The sequence below is a fragment of the Nicotiana tomentosiformis genome, chromosome 10 (genome assembly GCF_000390325.3).
Source record: "Nicotiana tomentosiformis chromosome 10, ASM39032v3, whole genome shotgun sequence".
In the NCBI taxonomy this organism is placed as follows: domain Eukaryota; kingdom Viridiplantae; phylum Streptophyta; class Magnoliopsida; order Solanales; family Solanaceae; genus Nicotiana; species Nicotiana tomentosiformis.
Genome location: NC_090821.1, coordinates 59913368 through 59941314, shown reverse-complemented (window position 1 = coordinate 59941314; position 27947 = coordinate 59913368). Strand labels below are relative to the sequence as shown.

General features: G+C 40.8%; 3 protein-coding genes across 4 annotated transcripts; 2 read left to right on the top strand and 1 right to left on the bottom strand.

The window, feature by feature from the left end:
- Positions 1-387: 387 nt before the first annotated feature.
- LOC104090645 (serine/threonine-protein kinase VIK) lies at positions 388-9284 on the top strand. 2 transcript variants are annotated; one of them, XR_004505528.2, is made up of 12 exons: positions 388-793; positions 1567-1641; positions 4910-5026; positions 5785-5879; positions 6446-6566; positions 6668-6747; positions 7219-7278; positions 7423-7544; positions 7641-7726; positions 7819-7934; positions 8021-8119; positions 8756-8905. XR_004505528.2 is itself a non-coding variant. In XM_009595795.4 (11 exons), the coding sequence occupies exons 1-11, from the start codon at positions 479-481 to the stop codon at positions 8880-8882; spliced, it is 1314 nt and encodes a 437-aa protein (XP_009594090.1). In that variant the 5' UTR covers positions 389-478; the 3' UTR covers positions 8883-9284. The 2 variants fall into 2 exon arrangements, 1 of the variants encoding a protein (XP_009594090.1); XM_009595795.4 differs by lacking the exon at positions 8021-8119 and having other exon boundaries at positions 389-793; positions 8756-9284.
- A 352-nt stretch (positions 9285-9636) lies between these two features.
- LOC104090644 (transmembrane emp24 domain-containing protein p24delta9) lies at positions 9637-14759 on the bottom strand. Its single transcript, XM_009595794.4, has 4 exons — positions 14406-14759; positions 13086-13295; positions 10152-10228; positions 9637-10037 (listed from the first exon to the last, which is right to left on the bottom strand). The coding sequence occupies exons 1-4, from the start codon at positions 14616-14618 to the stop codon at positions 9893-9895; spliced, it is 645 nt and encodes a 214-aa protein (XP_009594089.1). The 5' UTR covers positions 14619-14759; the 3' UTR covers positions 9637-9892.
- Positions 14760-20606: 5847 nt separating this feature from the next.
- LOC104090646 (uncharacterized) lies at positions 20607-21485 on the top strand. Its single transcript, XM_009595796.1, has one exon. It carries the CDS (start codon positions 20607-20609, stop codon positions 21483-21485), a length of 879 nt encoding a protein of 292 aa, XP_009594091.1.
- The last annotated feature ends 6462 nt before the right edge of the window (positions 21486-27947 follow it).

Here is a 27947-nt window from a genome sequence, read left to right as displayed (position 1 = left end):
CGGGATTTCCAAATTCGACGATTAGCAATAATATTTAAGGTGAATGTTTATATTTTAGGGTTTGTTACTTGATGACTAAGTCACGTTTCCCCTATAAATAGAGGGTTTTTATTCAATTATAAATTATTCCAAACCAATAAGAATTCTCTCTATTTTTCTCTACAATACTCTCTTCTTTTATTGTTTTATACCTTCTTTTTGGAAAAGTTTATTTGCCCTCAATCTATTGATTGATTCAAAAAATCATTAACAAAGGTGTTTGAAAAGAATCAAATTCTATTGACAAAGTAATAAAAAAATATCCCATTATTCACCTTTTTTTAAAAAACAGACTTTAATTTAATCTTTTACTCAAATAAATACAGAAGAAGAAACAGACTAAAAACTGACACGCACACGCATTCAAAAGAAACGGAACACACACGAGTCAGTTGCAAAAAGGAGATTTTTCACACACACGAACAGCGATCCATCCAAAATGAGCGGAAGCGAAGGAAGCTCCGGCTCCGCTGCCGGCGGCGGAGAAGCTGTCGCACCGGTAGCAGCGTCAACGGAGAAGAAGAAGGAGAAGTCAAGAGTAAGCAAAACATCGCAAATTCTATGGCACGCTCACCATAACGATGCAGCTGCCGTTCGGAAGCTTCTAGAGGAAGATCGGACGCTTGTTCAAGCTAGGGATTACGATAATCGCACTCCGCTTCATGTTGCGGCGTTACATGGCTGGATCGATGTTGCGAAGTGCTTGATCGATTATGGCGCCGACGTCAACGCTCAGGATCGTTGGAGAAACACGGTAAGATTTGTGCATTTGTTTTTTGTTTTTTTGGTAAATTTTGTATAGTACATGTTATGCGTATACACTTGTATTAGTTGTGTGTGTATATATATGAAACTGATAATTGGTAGTATCACAGTAGTTTGTTTTACCTCTTACTGATTTTGGAGCAATTATAATAGTTGTTGATCTCTTAGTAATGAAAAAGCTGCTGCTATTACTGAAGTTATATCTTCTTAATGAAACGAAAATTTAATCATCAGGAATTTGAATTTGAGTCTTCAGCTATTAAATGATGTCTTGGTGATAAGTTGCAGTATTAACGGGATTCGACTATTCCACTGGACACCTGGTACTTCCCACTAGCACACGCAGATGGGAAGAAATCACCTAGCAGGATTTGAGCTCTTGTCTCTGAGATTTCCGCCCACTTCATTTACCACTAGGCCACATCCTTGGGTGCCGGTTCAGCCATGTTATTTTGTAATTAATAGGAATAGTTTTTACATTGTTAGCTGTAACTGACCTTGTTTAGAGGCATTGATGATCCAATTGATAGTTCATTTATGAATGCATGTAAAATTAAGAGTGTGATTTAAAAGAGTGCTAGTTATCCGCTTTCCCTACGAGAATCGAGTACCATCCATATCTCTCTGGTTTTGTGTGTTCATCTACATTTTGAATCTTTTCCATGTGCCTGTTGTGACACTGACTTTTCTATGCAATCCTTGACTCTCAGTTAGTTTCACTAATCTGCTGTTTTTGTCTAAGTTTTCAATTGTTTGTGACAGCCTCTAGCCGATGCAGAAGGAGCTAAGAAACATGGCATGATTGAATTGTTAAAGACATATGGTGGACTATCTTATGTGAGTTTCACTCCTTGTCCTTTTGATATATCTAACTTCTCGTAATGGTCGTTTGCCATTTGAAAAAGCTTGTAGTTATCGGCATTTGATGCATCAACTTGTTCTTAGGTTAAAAGATATATTAGCTAGCATATTTATCGGGCTCCTACCTCTGTTGCCATCCAGGTCTGTGGTTGATGATCTAGCAGAGTTGTTTATTAACTAACTGATCTTGTTCTTACATTTCCCATGTTGTTAAAGGCATGCTTGATTTGCAGTTAAGACCTAAAGCTAGGTAGGTGCAGCATAATTTGGGCGCTATGTCTCTCTTAGGTAGCGGTTTTGGTGTAGGCACCAAGGTTCTAAGGGTGCACAAGTAGCAATGAACTGCTTTTCTATGGCGAAGAGGGGCTGCTGGACAGTAAAAAGAACCAGCAAAGTGATATATTAGTTGTTAAGCAAATGTTATGGAAGACTTCTCCCACACGGTAAAAGAAAGGATTCCATATGGAAGTATATGTTAGTAATTAGGAATAGGAATTGGAAACTTAGCATCAGAAAACTAGTCAATAAATCTATAAGTGAGAAACTTAAAACTACTCAATTTGACCCATCTGCTCTAGCCTTGTTGAGTAGACTTACCTACATTGTATTGTTAGCTCTTTTCTTTTGTATAACTACTACATACACGCGAGACTTTCCCAAATCCAAAAAATTATTTACTTTGTCGAAAAGATCTCATTGACATTAACCTTTTTTCATCAGGAATGGCAATGGGGCGGGGCGGGGCGGGTGCAGTGCCGTTTGAGCCTTAACCCGCAAAATTTCAAGCCCCGCATAATTTTTTAAAATTATTTTCAACCCACCTCTCCCCGCTTAAGAATTATTTTTATCCATTTTGTTATTTAGTTAAACAAAATTAGAGTTATGCTATAGGTAATTATCTTATTTAGTGTAGCTTCTCAAATTAGATCGACATCCCCTTTTTTTTTTTCCCTACAACACACAAAGCTGGAGCTAAATTATAGGCAATCAAAAGCTGATAGAAATGAAATAGATGATGAAAGATTTACTATACCAATCAGTTTGGAAGAGTTGCTCTTTCAAACAGTGTGTTTATTTTTTTATCCCTGAGAAAATTAAAATTTTAGTATCTTAATTATAAAAAGAAAATAGATACTAGTTATTTACTTTCTTCCATTTTGTTACTACTTTGACTTACGCCTCATTTCTGAACCCAACAAACCAGAAACAAAAAGAAACTTAAACAACAACAACAACAACAAAAAACCCAGTGTATTCCTACAAGTAGGGTCTAGGGAGGGTAATGCGTGCTTAGACCTTACCCCTACCTTGTGAAGGTAGAGAGGTTTTTACCGATAGACCCTCGACTCAAGGAATAGTGAAAAAGCAACAAACACTTACAACAACAAGGTAATAAGATAACGGAAGAAAACGACACGTGTAATAATAAATATCCAAGAATAAGAAAATACAAGAATACTACTAATACTACTGGTAAGACTAGGAGAAACGCTCATGTCAACCTTCAACCCTAATTCTCGACCTCGTCACCTTCCTATCGAGAGTCATGTTCTTTGCAAGCTGAAGCAATGGCATATCCTGCCTAATCACCCCTCCCCCGTACTTCTTTGGCCTACATCTATCCCTCCTCAGACCCGCCATGATCAACCTCTCACACCTTCTAACCGGGGCATCTATGTTTCTCCTCTTCGCATGCCCGAACCATCTCAGCCTCGATTCCCGCTACTTTTCCTCCACAGGGGCCACTCTCACCTTGTCCCTAATAACTTCTTTCCTAGTTTTATCATTCCTGGTATGCCCACACATCCATCTCAACATCCTGGATGTGCTACTTTCAACTTCTGGACGTGGGATTTCTTGACGGGCCAATACTTAGCCCCATACAATATAGTCGATCTAACCACCAATTTATAGAACTTGCCCTTAAGTCTTGGTGGTACATTCTTATCACACAAAACACCAGATGTGAACCTCCATTTCATCCACCCCGCTCCAATACGATGTGTAACATCCTCGTCAATCTCTCTGTTGCCTTGGATTACAGACCCAAGATATTTGAAACTATCTCTCTTGGGGATTACTTGTGTATCAAGCTTCACTTCCAATTATGCTTCATGCGCCCATCACTGAACTTGCATTCTAAGTATTCTGTTTTCGACCTACTCAACTTGAAATCTTTGAAATCTTTGGACTCCAGGGTCAATCAGCACTATGTCATTTGCAAATAACATACACCATGGCACCTCCCCTTGGATGTGTCGCGTCAGCACATCCATCGCCGGGGCAAGAAACTTAAATCATAAAAAGAACTGTTGAGTAAGTTTTAGATCAAATTTTAACAATCAGGACTAATATTTTCGAATCAAAATTTCACAAAGTATGAATAAGTTTTCTTTTTAGTATTCCACGAGATTTATGATATCTAGTATATCATGGAACTTTCGTTTTGTTATGTCTTCCCCCAGAATTTCTACTTCAGGGTAAAACCCAGTTGTGTCTTATCTCAACCCACAACCGCCCCGCCCCGCCCCGCCCCACTTTAGATTCTAAGAAGATTTGTTCCAACCCGTGCCACCCTACACCCGCTTAAGCTGTAAATTGCACCGCACCGCACCGCATAGGCTGTAACTGACCCCGCACCCACATCGCTCCATTGCCATACCTATTCTTCGATTAGCAAAATCTTTAACATTTTTGGCTTAAACTACTAGCAAAAGCTTGACGCTTTTCTACGTTTTTCACCTTTAGAAACAGTGAATCTTTTCCTGGTTTTGTTCTCTTTTTATGTATTGATTAATATATCCAGACATGATATATTCTCCATTTCAGTCAAATTATGTTGTTGATTGTTGATTACCTAGGGAAGAGACAGCTATTGGATGATGACCCAGACCATATGTAGATTGACGGCATGATTTAGTAGATCATTGACCTAAGTTGGGCAAAAATCTTATACTTTGCAAATAACTGATTGGTGCTCTCGCCTTAACAACGAGCCGAGAGCTAATGGTTGTTGGTTGCTACTACTATAGTAAGAAAATAAACTGAAAAGCCTTGTGCAGGATGTGCAATGCATATCTTCCAAGTTATTGAACACCTTTCTTGCCTTTGTCTTGTTCAGCTACTTCAAGATTTTCTTTACAAAAATTATTGAGGATTACTTGATTTTTTTTCTGAATATGCAAATAGTGTCTTCAGAGGATTTGTCTTTGAAAGCCTCTAATGTATTAAGATAATGTTACAGGGGCAAAATGGAAGCCATTTTGAACCAAGGGCTGTTCCACCCCCTCTACCAAAGAAGTGTGACTGGGAGATTGATCCTGCTGAGCTGGACTTCTCAAATTCTGTAATCATTGGAAAGGTATGATTGGCTATGTTAGAAGTGACTGCTAATAAGCTTGTTGGAGGTTAAATTGAAGTCTGTTTAAGCTGTCTTATCCAGTGTCTTTTCAAATGAATTGACAACTGTAGTGTAAAAGATTAGCAATTCTTGCACTTCTTTTTTGTGTTATTTAAATAAAAGCTTTTTACCTCTGTGTTGTTCGCCTTTTCTGAAGAGGTTTATCCAAAAACATAAGAGCAATTGAAGCTGAGTTTGTGATGGTTAAGCTAGTACTTGTTCTGTGGAGTGTTGTCGAATGAAAAATCTCAACTGTGTTAAGCTTTCTAATTAAAAATATGTGAATAATTATATAGAATATAATTAGTTTTGCAGTGTGTTTAGCATTTCATTACATTCCAAAGTAGAAAGTGTCTCATAATCAGGAAAGACGGACCATTTTTTGTGTTTGGGGCTGTCAGCCGAGGTGTTTTTTGATTGGCGCTTTCCTTTAGTAATTTTATATTCTGTCTATAGTTAAGAACTGTATGAGAATTCTATTTCCTTTGTTAACCTTAATATGCAGCTATCATATTCCTGGGCCTACCCACAAGAAAAGGAAGGGGCAGTCTCTGGTGCGAAGTTGGCTGTCCATTTTGCTTCAAACCGTTTTATCTTATTAACTATTTTTTTATACTGTCGTGTTTTATTCTAATTGCTTAATCTGCTTCTTATCCTGGTCAAAGATTTACCAGTGAGGTTGCTATTTATGTATCTAATATGGAAGCTGATATGGATAGGGGTCTTTTGGTGAGATATTAAAAGCTTGCTGGCGTGGAACACCTGTAGCTGTTAAACGCATCCTCCCAAACCTTTCAGATGATCGATTGGTGATGTAAGTTTCCTTGAGGGGTTAGCACTACAATATCCTCTATATATGATTTTGGTTTGTTGTGCTGTCATTAAATCTTACCTTATCAAAAAAAATGTGTTGTGCTATCTGCTATTGTTGTCAAGTTTCACAATTTTTTTCTTTTTTGGGTTGGTTGTGGGGCGGGGGGTGGGGAAGGAGGATGGGAACTTATTTGGTCTCCTATGTTATATTTAGACCTTTAAAGCTTTCCATGTCCTTGACCAAAACAATAATATTAACAAGAAGATGCTGCTTTTGGAAACAAGTCACATCCTCTAATGGTCAATCAATCATAGCATATTTGCAAAGAAAAAGGTTTCTATATACTCTGCTAATATTGTAAGCAGAACCGAAATTAAAGTGGATCAAGAAGCTTTATATGTTACCTAAGGCTGTCAACATTCCCAATTCACAATTGTTTCTCTTTAAGCTTGATACAGATTTATATAATTTTAGAAGTAGGCTGTTACTTAGGCCCTCTGCAGTTGATTAATTTTTGATATTTTACTATTTTATGGGTTCTGCCTGATTTAATTCCTTTCTTGCAGTCAGGATTTCAGGCATGAGGTAAATTTGTTGGTGAAGCTCCGTCATCCAAATATAGTGCAATTTCTTGGAGCTGTTACTGAGAAAAAACCCTTAATGTTAATAACTGAATACTTAAGGGGGGTATGTGGTTACCTTTTTTCCCTATATTTTGAAGTGAACATTGAAGTATTTTCTTTATATTATGAAGTACCTGTGCTGATTTGGTGCATATATTGTTGTAGGGTGATCTGCATCAGCACCTTAAGGAAAAAGGTGCTCTTAGTCCATCGACAGCAATCAATTTTGCTATGGATATAGCAAGGTAGTTGGATATAGCACTCCATACTTCATTTTCCTTGAAAAACTCAAAATTCTCTTGATGTTTTCTGATTCTTGAAACTCATGCGTGCTATGTTTTGAGTTGCCTATCTGTCCCGACTGATGTGCTCAGCATGATTGATGGACTAAATGTCACTCGGTCTGTTGCGATTTACCTTCTGTCTAAAACTCATATTATTCACAGTTAGCTGGTCTGTTGAACTTTTTGTTGGGGAAATGCAAAAAGTGCATCCAGAAAATGGTCCTGATGACGTGAACAAGTTACTATACTCTCAGTAGCTCTTTCTGACCTGTGGCATAGCTTCTGTGATTTTCGTCTTCTCGTCATACCATTTTATGAGAAATGTTGTTGTTATCTGGCATTTTAGCCCAAGATTGCAATGCCGGGTTTTCTATAAAAAAGGAATAGCAATGCATAGTTTACTTATGTTATGTTTGATGTTTCTGTGGGCAGAGGCATGACTTATCTTCACAATGAGCCAAATGTTATAATCCACAGAGATCTAAAGCCCAGGTCTGTTTTTCTCTCAACATGGTTCTGCTATATGTTACATGTTGCTATTCACCTAGGGGGATCTTATTGTTTAATGAGAATGATGCTACCTTTTTATTGTTATGATTCAATTAGCTTTAGTGCTGAATGTGTCAGTGTTTCTAGGAATGTTCTTCTAGTCAACTCCAATGCTGACCATTTGAAAGTTGGAGACTTTGGATTAAGCAAACTAATCAGGGTTCAGAACTCCCATGATGTTTATAAAATGACTGGGGAGACGGGGAGCTGTAAGTGGCAATTTCATATTCCTCCCTCGAATGATTGACATATTCTTTCAAATGTGTTATTTATTTGTGATATCTTCTTCTATAATCGAAAAATAGATCGCTATATGGCCCCTGAAGTTTTCAAGCACCGGAAATATGACAAGAAAGTCGATGTGTTCTCTTTCGCAATGATCTTATATGAGGTAATTATCACTTTTGGGCTCTGCCTGTTAGGATTAGGTATAACATGATCGATGAAACAAATAACTGGTCAACGAATTTTCTACTGGTGCAGATGCTAGAAGGTGATCCACCATTATCCCACTATGAACCATATGAAGCAGCCAAGTACGTGGCAGAAGGACACAGACCTATTTTCAGGGTAAAAGGTTTTACCCCAGAATTGAAAGAGTAAGTGCAAACTGGATCTTGATACTCCCACTTTTGAAGCATATATTTTTAGCTATGTATGACTCAATGAATAAATTAATGGATAGGGTGGGGTTACAACATTGACAAATGTGGCACAGTTAGAAGATGGCTATAATATCGCAGGAGCACAGTGCAGTAGCTGGGTGTATTGAAAGCATTTATAGGTATTAATGCATGGTAAAGATTCTGGTAGGGGTGGAATAATGGGGATTGCCAAAACTGAGATTACTTGCTGTGAAGTTCCTCTTTCAGTGAGCTGTAGGCATCCTAACTGCAGAGAAAATAGAAATAACTATGAAGGAGAGTAACTACTGAAGCAACATAAGCAGCACGTTAAAGTTCTTTGTTATCAGACTTGATCAGCAAATTTTCTTTGCCATTAGAGCATGGGAAAATTATCCTATGGTTTAGAGAAGAGATCATTCTAGATTAAAATGATGGAACTGTGTGCAAATATCTGCAGAGTGGGCTTTGATAAATAGAGATGTCCATATCAATTTGGTCCACATGTTTTGGGATGGGCTTTGGAATAAAAAGGAGAAACCGCCACCGGTGTGAGATCATGGTTTTAGTTTTTTTTATTTATTATTATTATTATTTACACATCCACTGATATGACAATTATGTAGAAGCATCTATTAGATCTCTTGTGAAGTGAAACATGAGAAATATTTTTTCGTCCTCTTGCGACCTTAAGGCTTCAAATATGCACTGCAAGGTTTATTTCTTTTGACTATTTGCCAAGACAAAAAGATGGTGGTCAGGGCTTTGTTTTGCTAAATCCAGCTAATTTTTTGCAGGTTGGTGGAGCAGTGTTGGGCACCAGATATGAACCAGAGACCTTCATTTTTGGAGATCCTAAAAAGACTTGAAAAAATTAAAGAAGCTTTACCCTCAGAGCATCATTGGCACATTTTCAATTCATGACATCAAATCCAAGAGTTGACCCATGTTGAGTTGAATCCTCCCATCAAACTTGCTTTTGAAATTGATATGTTCGTATGATTGTGCATAGGATCAACTGGCTAGGGTCTGCAAAAACTGTTGCTGTACCAATTCTTTATGCCCCACTCGACGTTCCAGCTATGGTCGTTGTAGATTTGTTCAACGTATTTCCTGAATATACCCAAATAGAACTGTGTGGTCAATAGACCTGTAACAAAATTTATTAGTTCTGATTGTCAGATTTTCTATCCTCAATCCATCTGTATTTTTATTTTTTTTAAATTCCCAGTTGTGTACTTGAAAATGAACGTAGCAACTGTATTCTGTTTTTACCCTTATACTCTTTGGTTAAATGATAAAACTCAAGACGATTCTGATAGGAAATTCATACTTTATTATAGCTTACAGACCACCGGTCCTAAGCAAAGCTGAAAATGTCTTGTGAGCAAAGAAGTTAAAAAGAATTCACTGATTTATCTATTCACCCATTCATTCTTCTTCTATAGAAAGAGTTACTTCTTAAATTGCTTGCATTGACAGTTAATGTATTTCTTCTATTTCTAAGCGTGTTTTGTTCCCAGTCCAACTATTAGATTTGTCAATTCCTCAGCTGCGGAAAGGGTAAAGAGCAATAATACACTCTCCATCCCATTTTATATGAAGGTGAAGTTTAAAAAGAAAAAAAAAATTTAAACTTGTGATAGTAAACATGCAACTACAATTATGTCATCAACAATAAAATGAAAAATTTAAAATTAAATTATTTTTAAATGTAGAAATGTGCTATGCTCTTCGACAGATAAAGAGGACAGTGTCACATAAAATGGGACAAATCTGAGTAATAAATAAGAAAACACGAGCATGGCAGTGCCAACTTCATTGACAATCCAACTCTCTCTCACAATTAACTCAAAACATTGTATTCCCTCTTCAACTGTAATCTATGGAAAATTCTACACATACATGGAGTACTATAAGCTAGCATAAAAATATTAGATAAGCTTTTTCTTTTCGAAAAAGGTCTTCAAATGCCACAACTGCAACCATGCCACAGATAAACATATTAAGATTGACAAGCCAGTCATCCAAGCCATTTTGGAGTTGGTGGATCTGTTCAGTTCCTGCATTTCAGCTTCCCTACAAACGTGCGGAAAAATTATCAAGCTTATGTTCATGAGGATTGTAGTTAAATGTAACAAGATTGCTTTAAATGATATGTTCATGAGGATTGTTAACGAAGGATAAACTCACCTTTCACGGAGAAAAAACATCTCATCGTGGATGGCTTGAACATTTTCATACATCTTCTTTAGTTCAAATTCCATTACCTATTAAGATGACAAGATGAAAGAGCATTACATTAGTTTCATCTCAAAACTCCTAAAAGGTGCAGTCATGAAATTCATCGTCAACAAAAAACATGCTCTCTCTTCCCCACAACTCTCCGTTCTTCCCTAATTACCACCTTCAGAAGCCCCTTCGTCTCAGGCACAAAGTTAATATAACTGAACATTTGAAATGTGAGCAAAAGTTTCTGCCGACAATCTCTTTCTTGTATTATAACTGCAGATCACTTTTACTGCGTTTAAATGAAAGATACAAACCAATACCAAATGTGTCCCCTAAAGATTCTTAGTTTTATATCAAGAGCAAGAGGAGCTTTAAGCAATCAAACAGATATAAAGTACGTGCCATCACAAAAATGTAACAGGAAACCCCATATGCATTTCACAAGTGATGAACAGATCCACAAGCCCATAATCTTCTATCTCAAGGTTGATATGCATTGTGAACATATCAACTTTAGAAAGTGGAACATAGCATAAGACTGCTCCAAATAATTCACTTTATGTAGTGATACTTCAACTCAAACATCTATCCAGGTGAAGAGTATCTGCTTCTTTAAAATATTAGTATAAATGAATAATAAAGTTCACCATCAGCATTATGCTGTAGAGGACAAGCTAACAAAAGGTTTGCGGCACAAACTTCTGTGTCGGTTGAGAAGAATTATGCTGCTGTCCAGTAAATTAAAGCCTAAAGTCCACGATTTCAAAGTCCATAGAGCTACGAAAATCTAAGCTAAACAGTATTTTCCTGTCATGAATGTAATTAAAAATGTAATTAAAAATAGAAAAGCGTTGAGAATGCCATGAATTTTGTTTTATTTTCGTTTTATTTTTTGTGGTGTGAAATAATTTGTTAAGTCTTAAACAATGCAAATTCCAAGTATACAGCCACACTTGCCAGAAAATAGAAATACACTCCGAATCCATAAGAAAGACTCAACAATCAGCCTATGAATGTGTTCTATATCTACATGTATGCTATCATAGAACAGCGCCTGTTGCATCTGATTTTACAGCAGTTTATTTTCCTTCTCTCCATTTGGATCCGTCCAAATTTAAAACTCATTCATACAAAAGGCAATACTACCTTTTTCTTAAATAAGTATGCCGAAAGGAGCAATTATTAAAAACAGAAAGATAAAGAGACCATAAAATACACGTCAGACATGAGTTACTTGCATGACGCTCTAACAAGGAAATTCTTGTTCTTACAACTCCCTCTCTCTGAGACACACAAAAACCCATACAAGGTGTACTGAAGCTTTAATTGAGTTCACAAACCTGATCCCAAGATTCTCTTTATTTTTGGTATAGAAACAGAAGACTCTTGACTATTGTTCAAAACAAAGAAAAGTGAAGGAATCTTAATTAATAATAACGGAATGCAGAAAAATTTAATTGCAAATACGAAGAGAATTCATGAAAAATATTTTTTTGAAGAGAATACCCCTTGTTATCCGTATAGTGTTTCCAAGAACCAAATCCATAACACTTATGGAAGCACGCATCCTTTCATCTACCTCTCTTGAGGATTGAGCCATAGGCTGTAAGGTATTAAAATTCTAGTGACGTGGTTTTATTTCACTACCTCTTTTGATGACAGACTGACCTGAAACTAAAATGAAATTTACTAAGAGCCTAATGGCCTTGTAGGCTTTTTATTCTTTTACTGAAAGTAACAAGAATTTGGCAATAATACCCGCCTTATCCGAGTCAGGCCTTCATAGGGGTAAAATGTTTATAGCCTATTCTCCCTTCTATTCTATTCCGGAGGAAAATAGAAGTGCTTACAACATCATTTGCTATAGCAGATTCTCCAGCAAAAGCAGTAGACACTAACTCCTAAAGTTCATGCTGACATGCATGCAGCAACATGAATCTCATTATATGCGCAAACAAATGCACAGTACATTAATACCTTGATTAAAATGTGAGATGATAAATCTATTAGCACTTTTTTTGGCATCCTATTGGTTTTAAAAGCCATTCATTCAATTGAAGTTCGTTCCATGTCACCTCTTTCTACAAAGAGTTTCATCTAGTAGAGATTCCACTATTGAGGGCATTAATCATTAATGGGGTGAGAAGGGCTCGAACTCTCTTTTTCTCAATCAAAAAAAAAAGAGGGGCTGCAACTCTTGACCACATATCGGAAGCTATGAGCCACATGCAGTAGTCAACTGAATATCACCCCTCGAAGGAGATCGAGGAACTCGAGGGTGACATCGCGGTGCTGCTCAACGCGGATGAGGACCGCAACAAGCGCATTTATGCAATAGAGGCAAGATGATGGAGGCAATTACCACCGTGCAAGCACAGATCAATGTTCTGAAGGCAACTAATAAATTGCTTTTATTTTTTTTCTTATCCAAAAAACTAATTGTAAATCGATAAGCGCGAAGAATTGTTCTTAATAAAGGGAACTGAAAGTATATCACTTCATAAGACGTTCCCAAATTCTGGTATATAACAACTATTGTTAATTCTAAAAAAGTTGGAATCAGCTATACACTACCTTATCTATCAAAAAATTGAAAGCCTTCAAACTAAACAGCATCCATAATTTTCATGTTTTCTTCTCATGGAAAGGTGACAACAGCAAATGGTTGGCTTGAACTAATGATGTGGTCTATGAGACTTCTCGAGTGCAATTTTTTGTAGAACGGTCTATCATGCACAAGGGATGCTTATGAGCTATACAAAGTTCCAGTCTAGGGCTATTTCTCATTAAACCTAAGGATGAGTACAAACTGCCATATCGTCTAGGCAAAAGCATATTCACCACAAGTATATGTGGAATTGAGAGAACTTCAGCAAAAGAAGAAAGCGGGCTTACTTCAACAGAGCCTTTCTTGGCAACATTTGTCCAATCCTTAGCAGCAAAACCAGTCTTCCAGTCAAAATCAAGGGTAACAGTTACAGGGGGCTTGTGATCAGCAGCAAAAAAGCAAGTCATATAATCCCCAGCTTCTGCAGTCTCAAAAGCAAAATGCCCTTCAGCAACATTGTCCGATTGGTGATAGGTATTTCCATATGTTGATGTCACCTAAATTACACATATCAGTTATTAGTTCATCTTCATCAAAAACCAGAAGAAGCATATTCACTTGAACATCAATCAAACATTTTTTTTACTAATACTTTACATACAGAGATTGAAGCATAGTTGATTGATTGGTAAATTCAAAATTGAAGCTTTACAAACTCCAGCATAAAATTCACAGTTCAAACCAAATTACACAGATCAAGTTATTAGTTCATCCAAACAAGAAAAAGCATTTTTTTATTGTTATAAACAAGAAAAAGCATAGTCAATTGAACAAGATAATCAATCAAACTAATTTTCACTAATACACTAAAACTCAATCTTTCACCATATTGGAATAACGACGACAACAATAACCCAGTAAAATCCCACAAGTGGGGATCTTTTCACCATATTGGAATGAAATGGAATAATACATTACAGAGATTGAAGCATAGTTGATTAATTGGTAAATTCAAAAATTGAATCTTTACAGCTCCAATTTACAGTTCTAACTAAAACATCAACATGTACAAAGCACTCTTGGTTATCCAAAAATTAACCGAAAGCTCAATTTTTTACCATAAAAAGATCAAACAAAGAAAAAACATTTGCTTAAATAGTTAATAAATCAATTAAAATTAAAGTTTTATAACTCCAACATAAAATTCAGAGTTCTAACCAAAAAATCCAACAATTACAGACCATTCTTGGTTACCCAAAGATCAACAAAAGGACTCAAACTTAAACATAATAAGATCAAATAAATAAGACCCATTTGCTTAAATAGCAAATAAATCAATAAAATTGAATCTTTACAACTCCAGCATAAAATTCACAGTTCTAACCAATACATCCAACATGCACAAACCATTCACAATTCACAAAAAGACTCAAACTTTAACATAAGCAGATAAAATAAGGAGACCCCATTTGCTTAAATAGCAAATAAATCAATAAAATTGAATCTTTTACAACTCCAGCATAAAATTCAAAGTTCTAACCAATACATCCAACATGCACAAACCATTCACAATTCACAAAAAGACTCAAACTTTAACATAAACAGAAAAAATAATGAAACCCCATTTGCTTAAATAGCAAAAAACAGTAACAAGAAAAATAAATTACCCTGACTGTAACTTTGTGAGTATCAGGCAAAGGGTAACCTTCATTGGGATTAACAATATGGTATTTGCCTACAGTCATAGCATGGCTTTTGATGTCTTCAGCTATGCATTTAGTCTGACCAGATTGCAGATCAAATCTAAGGGAATTCACTTGGGTCGCTATAAACCCCAAAATTAGAACCAGAAATAACGTGTTGCTTCTCTGAATCATCATCCTACTGTTAGATTTTAGGAGGAAAAAAGAGAATGAAGTGAAATTAAAGAAATAATTGCTAGATTTTCAAGTGATGGTGGGGTTGGGAATGTTGGTCCAGAGAAGAGATTCAGATTGAGGGAGAATATTGTTGTTATTATTAAAAAGAAAATAAAGGTTTTTTTTTTTTTTTTTTGTGTGTCTCCACGAGGGATTTCTGATCTACATCATATTTTTTTCGTTTTCATTTTTTCTTTCTTTTAATTTAATGTACAAGAATCTTTTTCTTTTCATTAAAAAACAAGAATTTACTAGTAATATAATTTTCAGTAGAGACTACTTCAAATTTAGATTTCTACTATATAAAGTATCTTAAAATTGCTTTTATTTATACTTAAGTCATCATAGTCTTGTTGTTAACAAACGATTTTGTATTTGTTGTTAGCTTAAAACATTAGTGTTTACCCTAAAAAATGGATAACAATTAAATTTGTAAGTGATTTTAAGGATACATGTATTTATTCAATACAAACGGTAAAGATTGTTAGAATAAACAGATAAGAGATGTAATAAATTATCAAACCGCTTGAAAATAAGGAGATGATTCTGGACTCGAAGGCAACCTCAATGAGGTATCCGTGTCACGGGCCGACTCCCTTACGCTCGCCAGCGGCACCGAATTGCCCGTGCGGCGCCTGCAGTTCCCCTCGCTGCAGGCCAGCCTTCGTCCTTTCCCAGGTTTTCAAGCACGATCCTGTGCTTGTTGGTGAAGCCTGCCTAGAAGGCATGCTCCAACTTGTGCCGCCCGTAAGATGTCTAGGCACTTGGCCCTAGACATGTCGTGGCGCTTCTCGTCTTAGGATCTTAATCCATGCTCGCCCTGGGGGTTGGCTTAGGACATGTCTTGTCTTTCGCCTAAGACTGAGCATCGCTCTCGCGTGCATAATCCAATCCTCAAGCTTGACACTCGCCTAGTGCATCCGCAACTAGCTCGTGCTTCGCCCGAGTAAGGAAACCTTTAGTCCTTGGCCCTTGTCATGCGCGTCTTTCGTGCCATGCCCATACATAGCCCTCGCGACACACTTTCATCCCGAATAGTGAAGTGTCGCCCCACAACTGCACGTTTAGGCCAACGGACCCTTGCTTGCATGGTTGAACCCAAGCCATGCTCACAAGTTGACACATGATGCCCCTAAGATATGTGCATCAAATATCCAATCGGCACGGAGGTCTCCTTCCAACATTTTGGCAGCCCGCGGGGCAGGCCGTCCCACACATCGAGCCTCCAGCGCCACTTTGGTGCCCAACGCTAGCCCGAAGGCGTCGCGCCGTCCATAGAGTTCCCTAACTCGTATGGATACCTAAGACACTCCTTTGAGTCATCCAGACAGGCCCTTGAGGTTCCTCCTCAAGGTAGCTCTTTCAATACGGCTTGGTGGCAGCACGTACGGGGGAGGCAGGTCAGAGCTTTCATCACCTATACCCCCTTATATATGCTTAAAATTAAAAAGCCCAAGTTGTCCGAGTAGACAGGTCTACATCAGACAATCAGAAGAGCCATTTCTCACCAGTTCTTGCCCTATGCACTCCTCCCCCAAGTATCATCCAAGCGTGCCTCTCCACTTCACCTCCTTTCGGTGTTCACTTGGAAAGTGCCTCCGCACTTGCACCCTCTGGTGTCTAACTTTGTAGTTGACCCACACTAGTCAACTACACCATGACCCTCACAGCCTTCATGTCCGTCTGAAGCTTTCCCTTCACAGGTAAGCACATCAGCGTGCTTTCTGGCGCGGCTCTTGTAGCTACATCGCTCACTTAGCCTTACAACGCCCTCTGGCATAGCTCCCGTAGCCTTTTGCTCCCGTAGCTTTTTCCTTGCCTTTATTACCTTGAAGATGTGTTGGCTTCCGGACTCACTACTTCGCCCTTATGCCTCTTGCATAGGCGGGATCCTCCCACACTCAATGTGAAGGATACTTCTTAGCGCTGTCGTCCCACTTGGCAATCGGCCAGCTCTTGGGACGACTCTTGGTGAGCACTACATTCTCAAAGTCATAGCATTGTCGCATTCCCGAACAAAGCTCTTTATTTTCTAACTGTCACTTCCTCAGCAAGTACCCAATGCTCCCGGTAGTACTTCAATACTCGCCTTATAGACAGGTACTCTCTTGGTCCTGCTATCACGACTTCCCGGTTCGGTTGTACCTAGCACTTGGACTCTCAACGGTCCCCGATCATTCGGCGTACTCCTTTCCAGAATGATAATACCTTCTAACTTGGAAATCCACCCAATTCTGAAGCTTGGCTATTCCCTCGAATTCGTCTCCTCACCTTGGCAATGCCCTCAGGCAGTCCAAAAGTCTATCCTACACGAAAGACACTCAACTGATACGTCGCACGCATCCTTGGCAAGATCTCCGCTATGATCATGCCGAATGTTTATAGTGCATGGCTCCCACTCTTTGCAATATGGTTGCACGACCTGGCAAACATGCCTTCTCTTGACCATCCGACTCATTGGCATATCACCTCATTCAATAGGAACCTAGACTTTCGAAATAAAGTGGAATCACCCATTTCTTTCTTCGACCAGCAGTATCAGGTTCTCGATCTCTGGTGGCATATGAACATCAATCTCTGCTTTGACATGATCTCCGCACTGACATCCAAAATGCACTCGCCTTCTCCACCATTTGCCTTGACATTGTGCCATGGCATAGTATGGCCTTAATCAGCTCTGATACCACGTGTCACGGGCCGACTCCCTTATGCTCGCCAGCGGTACCGAATTTCCTATGTAGCGCCTGCAGTTCCCCTCGCTGCAGGCCAGCCTTCGTCCTTTCCCAAGTTTTCAAGCACGATCCTATGCCTGTTGGTGAAGCCTGCCTAGAAGGCATGCTCCAACTTGTGCCGCCTAGGGGTTGGATTAGGACATGTCTTGTCCTTCGCCTAATACTGAGCATCGCTCTCGCGTGCACAACCCAATCCTCAAGCTTGACACTCGCCTAGTGCATCCGCAACTAGCTCGTGCTTCACCCGAGAAAGGCAACCTTTAGTCCTTGGCCCTTGTCACGCGCGTATTTCGTGCCATGCCCATACATAGCCCTCGCGACACACTTCCATCCCGAATAGTGCAGTGTCGCCCCACAACTGCATGTTTAGGCCAACGGACCCTTGCTTGCATGGTTGAACTCAAGCCATGCTCACAAGTCGATACATGACGCCCCTAAGATAGGTGCATCAAGTATCCAATCGGCACAGAGGTATCCTTCCAAAATTTTGGCAGCCCGCGGGGTAGGCCGTCCCACACATCGAGCCTCTAGCGCCACTTTGGTGCCCAACGCTAGCCCGAAGGCGTCGTGCCGTCCATAGAGTTCCCTAACTCGTATGGATACCTAAGACACTCCTTTGAGTCATCCAGGCAGGCCCTTGAGGTTCCCCCTCAAGGTAGCTCTTTCAATACGGCTTGGTGGCAGCACGTATGGGGGAAGCAGGTCGGAGCTTTCATCACCTATACCCCCTTATATATACTTAAAATTAAAAAGACCAAGTTGCCCGAGTAGACATGTCTATGTCAGACAATCAGAAGAGCCTTTTCTCACCAGTTCTTGGCCGAAGTCACAATCCCAAAGTGCGGGTTGTGATAATCCGTCTCCGATCACGAGCTTATAATAATGAAACACTGATCAACAAACGTAAGAGCTTTGATTAATGCGTGTTACAATATCCTCAATGAATAATCAGACCCCCTTTTATATATCAGGGGAGTCATACTCTAAGTACAATACCATAAAAGGTAAAAAATCTTTCGTTTAACTAATCACCGGATTTTCGCCGGTACGTGCCGAGATCCACGCCGCGATACCCGGTTGATCACCGATATCATGTCCTCCTGTTAATCATGTTCGGTCGCCCGATAATGCTCTCAGAAGTCTTTTAAGATTTGGACCGATACCGCGGTCACGTCCCCGATATTCTCGAGGGCGGATGTCGTGCCCCCGGAACCTGTCTCGATGAGTCTCTTACCTCGATTCTGACTCCTTGTCATCACGTCCCTTACTCGATTTATTTTATCGAAAATCGGGTTGTCTCATGGGTCCGGTTTCACCCGTATACAGATTATCCCCTCGTTTCTCGAAGAGTAAGTTTTACGGAAACGACGAGGAACAACATGAGTTCTTCGATCTCTTCTCCAACACGTTGCGACACAAAATGACAAAGAAAGTGAAATGTCCCGTCAGTCGCGTCATAATGACACCCAACACGTGTCAGTTGTCGGCAGGTTGCTCCTGGATGCGGAATGGCACGAGGCCCCTATAAATACCCCTTCTTTCATTCATTTTTTACTTTGGACCAAGCTTCTACCTTCGATCCTTCAAGATATCACTGCCTTCCTTCGTTCTTCAATATTCTTACCTTCATTCTTCAAATTACAACCTTTCTTTTACACCTCACTTAAGCAGTGTGCTCGATTTTCTTAGCAAGTTCTCACCCTTCATCTCATCATTCTCCTTCTTACCTTCAAACCTTTTTATCCAGATAAAAATGGTAAAGACTTCCAAGACCGTTCCCTATAAAGATGCCCCTTCTTCTTCGCAGTCGACCACTGAGGTCGAGGAGACCGCCCCTGATGTGGTCGTCCTCGAGAGGTCTGCTCCAGGCACGGCCACTGATGAACCGGCAACCGAGCCCCCCTTAAAAATGTTCGTCCCCGGGGGGTGTTCGATTAATGATGACTTCAAGGTCGAAAAGCCCTATTCGGTTCAAGGTTGATGCGATAAGGTGTCATAATACATCTATTCCATTACTGAGGTGGTTCTTCCTGCAGTTCGAAAGGCCTGCCGCTGGGCGGATAACGATGTAGTGATTTCCGGGACCGATAACGATATTACTACCCATGTTGAGGGATATATGAGTGTTTACACTTATCTCTTTACATTGGGCCCGGTGGACCCGGTCATCTTGGACTTTTGTAAGAGGTACAACATATGCCTCGGCCAGAATCCACATATCGCTTTGGGGAACGTGATCCTTCTCCGATTCTTTGTGAATAAAATTGACTCATGTACGTTCATCATTGATCATCTACTTCGCTTGTATAGTCCCCGAATATTTCGCGCGGGGGGGGGGGAGGGGGGAGTGGGGCTGATAAAGCTTGTACACCGGGCCAGCAAAGCCCCATTTTCAAGTATCGTTGAGGATCGGGATCGGGGTTGGCAAGGACGCTTTATCCGGATGAGGACTGCCGACATGATACCTGTCGAGTGGAGGCCTTTCCCCGAAAAGTGGAACGTATCATGTAAGTATAACTCTTTTAAAACATTGATTCTATGTTTTATCTTCCCTTTACTCATCGGTGTTTGGTATGGTGCAGCCCTCGCTCGAGTCCCAAACGCTATTCCTCGGCTCAAGGAGTGGATCAGAGGCATTTGTTCGGAGATACCTTATGCCGAACAATCATGGCGCGAGCTCTCGAAGGGCCGCTGGGAGGCCCGTTCTCATGGTAAGATTCCTCTTTCCGAGTAAGTAGCACTAGACTTTCTCTTTCAACACTATGTCCTCATTGTTTCTCTTCTTTTTTGCAGGCTTGCCTAAGACCATCGAGCTTAGGCCCTTGGCAGGGCGAGGACCTGCCCACTGATCCTTCTGCTTCGGGGCAGCCCGGAGCCACAACAAGAGAGAAGAAAAGGAGGAGGGCCACGAGTTCCCCGAGCTCGGAGAAGAAGAAACCAAGGAGAAGGTTGGCTCGTAAGCCAAACTAAATATCTAGCTCCCGAGTGCTTGACTCAGACTCACTCTTCCGGCTCAGGGACCAGCCCGAGGAGGATGATCTTTTTGTGGCCCGCGAGCCGTCCGTTCCCGAGGAACAGGTGGCAGCCGAGGGGGAAACAACGGAAGCTAATCCCTCTCAATGAACGAGGTAGATGCACCATGCTTGTTCAACGAAGCGCGCCAGGCGCTGAACCGGGTAGTGTTATCACACTCTTTTTTTTTCGAATTCAGTTTTTGATGACTCTTAGCATTTTCATTTTCACATTCTCCAAGGCCTCGGTGCTCCACTATAAAACCTTTCTCCGGTACCGGGATGAGCTTAGCCAACTCGAGGTCGAGGCCAAAGAGCTTGCTGAGAAGAGGGACATGTATAAGTTTCTCAACGAGCAACGTGAAGGAGAAGTCAAGAATCTCCGGGCTGAGTTGGATGCGGCTCAAAAAGAACATGTCGCCCTGGTGGAACAGGTAAATATCTTTGAAGTTAGTGATGATGAGTTATGCATGGCGACTAACGGTCAAAACCCGCAGGTCCTACAGAATCCTTATCGAATCGACCAGCTTCGAGCCGAGATGGACGAGGTCAAGGCCATGGCCGAAGAGTGGAAAGGTAAAATGGATCAATTGGCTTCAGAAACGGACACTGCTAGGGAGAAGCTAGCCTTGACTGAGGTCCAACTTCGAGTGGCGAGGGAGAAAGCTGAGGCTCAGACCCAAAAAATTGAAGACCTCCAGTCTCAACTGGGCTCGACCGTTGCTGAACAGGATACCCTTGATAAGGAGCTTAAAATAGACAAGTCAGCGGTGGAAATAACCAGGGCCGATGCTGCACAGATGGTGGCCCAGTACATAGCTGACGCTAAGACAGCCCAGGACCGCCTGAAAGTCATCGTCGAATACATGAAGTGGCAGTCCCGAAGAGAGGATCTCGAGAAAGTTCATGCACGGGGTTTCGAACTATCGGTCGAGATCAAAAACGCTAAGAGGCTCGAGGCCGAGGTCAAGAAGTTAGCAGATCCCGGGGATGAGGAAGGCTCTGAGGGTTCCGACGAATCCGAGGGCGGAGAAGACTCTGATGGTCCAGGTGACAAGGTGAGCTCCGGCGAAGATCAAGCTTAGATGCCTTGTAGATTTTCTTTGTTTTTGTATTTTGTATATTTTGTTGAGGCCGTTTGGCCTTTGTAAAGATCTTTATATATATACATGGCTTTTCTTTTTTCCCTTTGGCAATTTTCAAGTTTGTTTCTTTTGGCTTTTTCTTTACGATTGCAAAGATTTCAAATGCCTTAGCACGTAGTAATAAGGTCTTGTTCGGAGGTTCGAACAAGGCTTGTTCTCGATGTAATTTTGCTTAAAACTCGTGGGGGCTTTGGTATGACCGGAAGCTTTCCCCAAAGTGCTTACTTAGAAGTTTTTAGATTATAATTTTGTCGAGGGTAACCTTTGAACCGGTTTGGAATTTTTGAAGGCCTTATGTTTTGGTTTCGGGTTTCGGACGTCTCCGAGCCGTTTCTAGTATTGCCGTAACCTTTTAAGTTTGGGTGTTTCCCAATAGTCTTACTACCCCGGGCTTCGATACCCGAGCCGTCCGTGCTTGCCCAGGATGATAGTCCCCGAGTGGAGGTAGTCGTAGCCTTTAAAGTTCGGGCACTGCCTAATAGGTGTTTGTGCCCCCGGGCTTCGATAGTCAAGCCGTCTAAATAGAGGTGGCCCTTGGGCTCGATGTCCGTAAGGAACAAAATGTATTAGTTTTTAGGAGACAAAATATATATTTGAAAGAATGTAGTAGCTCCCCGGGCTGATTAATCATTGGTGCATGCCTCTGACATCCGTCGCATTTATGCATGAACTCCTTTGCGTCTTTCTCTATGTCAATCCAGTAGTAGCCGGCTATGATTATCTTACGAACCAACGATTCAACACCCGAATGATTCCCGCAGGTTCCTTCATGAACTTCCCTCAAAACATATTCGGTATCTCCTGATCCCAGACATATGGCGAGCGGGCCATCGAATGTTCTCCTGAACAGGGTATTGTCCTCGGACAAGCTGAACCTAGCCGCCTTTGTGCGCAGAGCTCTCGATTCTTTAGGATTCGAGGGCAGTTTTCCGGTCTTCAGGTAATCTATATACTTGTTTCTCCAGTGCCAAGTTAAGCTTGTCGAGTTTATGTCGGTGTGGCCTTCTTCCACTACCAATTTCATGAGTTGTACGACCATTCCCGAGTTGAATTCATCGCCATCAACCGATGATCCTAAGTTAGCAAGAGCGTCGGCTTCATTGTTTTGATCCTGAGGTACATGTTGCAAAGTCCATTCCTTGAACCGATGTAACATCACCTGTAGTTTATCCAGGTACCTTCGCATTCGTTCTTCTTTGACTTTGAATGTTCCATTGACAGGGTTCACTACAGGGAGGGAATCGCACTTAGCTTCAATCACCTCGGCCGCTAGGCTTCTATCCAGTTCGAGACCTGCAATCATAGCCTCATACCCGGCCTCATTGTTAGACAATTTTATAGTTCTAATAGATTGCCTAACTACATTACCCATTGATGGCTTCAACACGATGCCAAATCTGGACCCTTTTTGCATTCGAGGCACCGTCCATAAAGAGGGTCGAGATTCCGGAGGAGGTCCCCGAGTTCAACAACAATTCTTTCTCGACCTCGGGTATTAGGGCCGACGTGAAGTTGGCCACGAAGTCCGCCAAAATTTGAGATTTGATGGCTGTTCGGGGTCGATATTCGATATCGTACCCGTTGATTTCCACGGCCTATTTGGCCAATCGTCCTGAGAGATCGGGCTTATGCATTACGTTCCTCAACGGGTAAGTAGTAACGACACATATGGGATGACATTGAAAATACGATTTTAACTTCCTGGAGGCGCTTAGCAAAGCGAGCGCCAATTTTTCCAAGTAAGGATACCTCGTTTCGGCCTCGCCTAGAGTTCTACTAACATAGTAGATAGGAAATTGCGGACCTTCCTCTTCCGGACTAAGACTCCACTTACCGCTATCTCGGATACCGCTAAGTACAGGTACAACTGTTCATCTGCCTTCGGAGTATGAAGCAAAGTTGGGCTCGAAAGGTACCGTTTGAGTTCTTCCAAGGCTTTTTGACACTCCGGGGTCCATGAGAAACTATTCTTATTCTTCAATAATTAGAAGAACTGATGGCTCTTGTCGGAGGAGCTCGAAATGAATCGGCCCAAAGTGTATGCGCCCGGTTAACCTTTGAACGGACTTGACATTGTCCTCCACGGTAATGTCCTCTATGGACTTGATTTTATCGGGATTGATCTTGATTCCCTGGTTAGACACCATGAATCCGAGAAATTTCCCGGACTCGACTCCGAATGCGCATTTCTCCGAGTTCAGCTTCATATTGTATTTCTTCAATATGTTGAAGGTTTTCTGCAAATATTTCAAATGGTCTTCTGCTCGTAGGGACTTAACTAACATATTGTCAATGTAAACCTCCATTGATTTTCCTAATTATTTTAATCCCTCATGCGTTGGGAATTTTAACACCTGGTGCAGTGTTGAGGGCACTGCCCACATGTTGTGAATCCACAGCCTCTCGAACAGAGCATTATATCTCATATCTCCTTCGATCACATAAAAATTTGCTTATTGAATGGTTCTGGAGATGTTCACCGGTAGTGTTATCTCCTCTTTAGTGGTCTCACATGCCATGTTGAATCTGTTTAGAACTCGGACTGCATGCACAATTTGGTCTTGTAGAGCCAGCTGCTCTACGACTCTCAATCTGATGATATTGGCCGAGCTACCTGGATAAATTAACACACACTTAACTCAAAATTTATTTATAAGTACAAATATTAATAGTGCATCGTTGTGTGGCTGCACGATGTCTTCAGTGTCCTTATCGTCGAAAGATAAGGTTCCTTCTAACACGTAATCTCGAGTTTGTTTTTCCCTTGTGATGGATACTTTGGTGCGCTTCAACATCGGCCCATGGGGACGTCGAACCCACCGATGATCATATTAATGACGTGCTGAGGTTCCTCTTGTTCGATCTGCTTATTAGAGTCCCTATTCCTGAAATGGTTTTTGGCTTGATAGCTCAAGAACTCTCGGAGATGTCCTTTGTTGAATAGCCGGACTACTTCCTCTCTCAGTTATCGGCAGTCTTCAGTTCTGTGGCCGTGAGTGCCATGGTATTTACACATTAGGTTGGGGTCCCTTTGGGCTGGATCGGATTGTAAAGGTCGAGGCCACTTGGTATCTTTGATGCGTCCGATGACAGCAACATTGACGTTGAAGTTGTATTTCGATAACTTTGGGGCTTCCTTAGGCCCGATGGCCTGTCGAAATCGCTTTCGCTCATGACTCCCCGATTATTTTGACCTCGATCGCTTCTCCTTTCACTTCTCACTGAGTTTTGCCCAGACCCATTACCTCTTCAGTCTCCATTGTATGGTTGATACCGGTCCTTATTTGATCTTGGTTCACGATCAATGTCTCTTTTGGATCTGTCAATAGCTCTAACGGTATAACCAGACCCGGAAGGGGCCTCAAGCTGATCATCTTCGACCCTAACTTTTGATTGATAATGTTATGTACGTCGGACGGAATTACAGTCGAATATTCTATCAGATTTTGCTTCAACTGTTGTGAAGCCAATGAGCTTCGAGTATTGAGTCTTTGGGTGAAGGCCTGAACGGCCCAATAGTTCGCGACTGGAGGCAAGTCCATTCGTTCCATTTGAAACCGAGACACGAATTCCCTGAGCATCTCATTATCTCTCTGTTTCACTTTGAAAAGGTCTGACTTCTTGGTCTCGACCTTGATGTCCCCGTCGTGTGATTTCACGAAGGAGTCTGTAAGCATAGAAAACGAGTCAAAATAATTAGGGGGTAAGTTGTAATACCATATCATATCTCCCTTTGATAAAGTTTTCCTGAACGTTTTCAGCAGGGCGGACTCAATCTCATCATCCTCCAAGTTGTTCCCTTTGATGGAGCACATGTAGGAGTTCACATGCTCATTTGAGTCAGTTGTTCCATTGTATTTAGGAATCTTGGGCATGCAGAACTTCTTTGGGATTGGCTTCGAAGCTACGCTAGGAGTAAAAGGTTTTTGAACAACCTTCTTGGAATCCAAGTGGTGCTCCTGGGATTTGGTCGACTCTGGAATTGTGGGTTTCCACCTTTTTGTCATTGGCTTCAATTTTCTTTTCTCCCGTTTCTACCCATTTTTTCAGTTCCTCGAGCATTTTTATGATCTCGGGGTTAGTCCCGGGTTCAGCTTCACTAGGCCTCTCCGTGACAGGTTCGTTTTTGCGAGTGATTTTCCGGGGCTGCTTGGGCTCAACTTTGCTGGGGGTACGGCTTTGGTTCTGCAGCTGGGCTATCGCTGCCTGTAGCATTTCGAAGATCACTCGCAAATTGATCCCATCTCCATCACCGCCGTGTGTAATTTGGGCTACTAATCGGACTCCCCTGCGGATGTTGTTCTCATGATCGGTAGGCAAATTCGCATCGATGGCCACATGTGAGTTGGCGTCGATTGGGTCCGCGGCCAGAACTCCACTGGGATCGATAGGGGGCACTAATAAGTAGAGATTTTAACTACTTATTAGCGTCTTTTAACATTTTTTTTAGTCTAAAAGCATTGAAGTGTGTTCCTGAAACTAATAAAATTGTGCCAAATTGCAGGAATGCTGGAAGTTGGGCCCCCGAGATGAAATCTGACTAAAAAAAGAGCAGTCTATGCACAAGGCAATAAAAGGCATAGAAGCACACAATGTGCGGTCCGCAGAATTCCATCTACGGCCGCAAAGAAATAAGGCACAATTAGCAGGCATCTGTACAAATTGCAGACCGCACATGAATTGTGTGGCCGCAAAAGTTGGGCTAGGATTCAAGATCAGAGAGTATGCAAAAAGACCAAGTCCAGAGCCTCAGTGAATTGCGGACCGCACAAGATTTGTGCGGCCGCAGAAGATTGCCTTGCATCCGCAATCTTAATATTGTGGACCGCAGAAGATTATCTTGTGGCCGCAGTTCTAAATCTGCGGACCGCAGAAAAGTTGATCCGTGATCGCAGTTCAGAATTGTGCGGTTGCAGAACTCCAGCTCTTGCTAGATGAAGAAATCAGCGGACCGCGCATGAAATTGTGTGGTCGCAGAACCTCCCGAGGGGTATTTTTGTCCGAGATTTTTAGCCTTGTATAAATAGATGAGTTTCACAAAATTAGGTCAAGTTTTGAACCTCTGAAATTACTGTAGCTATTTTTCTTTGTCATTTTTGGAAGTTTATTTTGCTTTGGTGTATTTTACAATAGATTTAATCATTTTAAACTTTCATTATGAGTTTAATTAGTCTTTCTTCTCTATTTTCTTCAAATCCAAGTATGAGTTATTTATTAGGATTGTGATCTAACCCTAGTGTATAAATCTTATGGGTATATAATTTAGTGCTTGTTTAAGATTAAGTATTTAATTATTTAACTTAGTTCATGCTTTAATTGTGGAATTAATGGCTGCAAATATTAATTCATGCCTATGTGACTTAGTCTCTACTTGAGAAAGAGAGACCCAGTCTAGGATAACTTAGCTAACAAGAATTGGGTCAATCAAGAGATTGATTAACCCAATTAAAGGGTTCAATCTAAAGATAGTAATAACCCGACTTGAGCTTTTATTAACTGTTTTGTGTGATACCCATTTGGTCTTGAGAAAGCCAAATTGGGCAAAACTACTCTCTGTCCGAGAGGTATTGAGTGGGTAATTTAGAGTTGATAGCTATTGTTACACCCTATATTTGTTTTTTGTACGTAAAACTGCGTCGTGAGCAAACTAATATAGGACCCAAAAAAAAAAGAGATCATCTTTGAAAATATATAAAGCAATTTAATCATGTTACCTCGAAAGTTACAAATATTGAATATCATGAACAACAAGTACAAAGAGGGTTGGAAGGTTTAGAAGCTAAAGGAATTGAAGAAAATAATATTTCGTCGAAAGCCGACAAATTGGGAATGTTATAGCATGTACTTTTGGGATGAGACCAGGGTGTTTTACATGATAAGGAGGTTATGTTACGAGTTATGTTATTTGTATGATAGTCGTATGTTATGTTTTGAAGTCAAGCGAGTGGTGGAACAAAAGTCGATGAAAGTCATCACAAGTTACGTTCATAAATTTTACTGAAACTTTGGGTCAAATGTAACTGCGATTTTCTCCCAATATACTTAGAGTTATGGGGTGTTCCACCCATCAAATTAAAGATCTATGAGTCTAATTTCCAACTCATTAAACCGTTTGTCAATACGATATCTGAGTAGAGAGATATGGGCATTTTTGCGAGACTGCGCAGACTGTTACCTACTTGCTTAAACGAGAATCCAAAACTGGGCCTGTTCGGGTCGTCCAAAAATGGGCCAGTTCGGGTCGTTCAAAGAGGCCTTTTTAAAGTCCTATCCCCTTCATATATTAGTCTGATAATAGGGCAAAATAATCAGACTCATTCTCTGCAAAACTCCTCCCAAATATTTCCCCCAAACCCCAATTGATTTTCTCCCCCTTTCAAGTTCTAATCGGAGGTAAAGCCT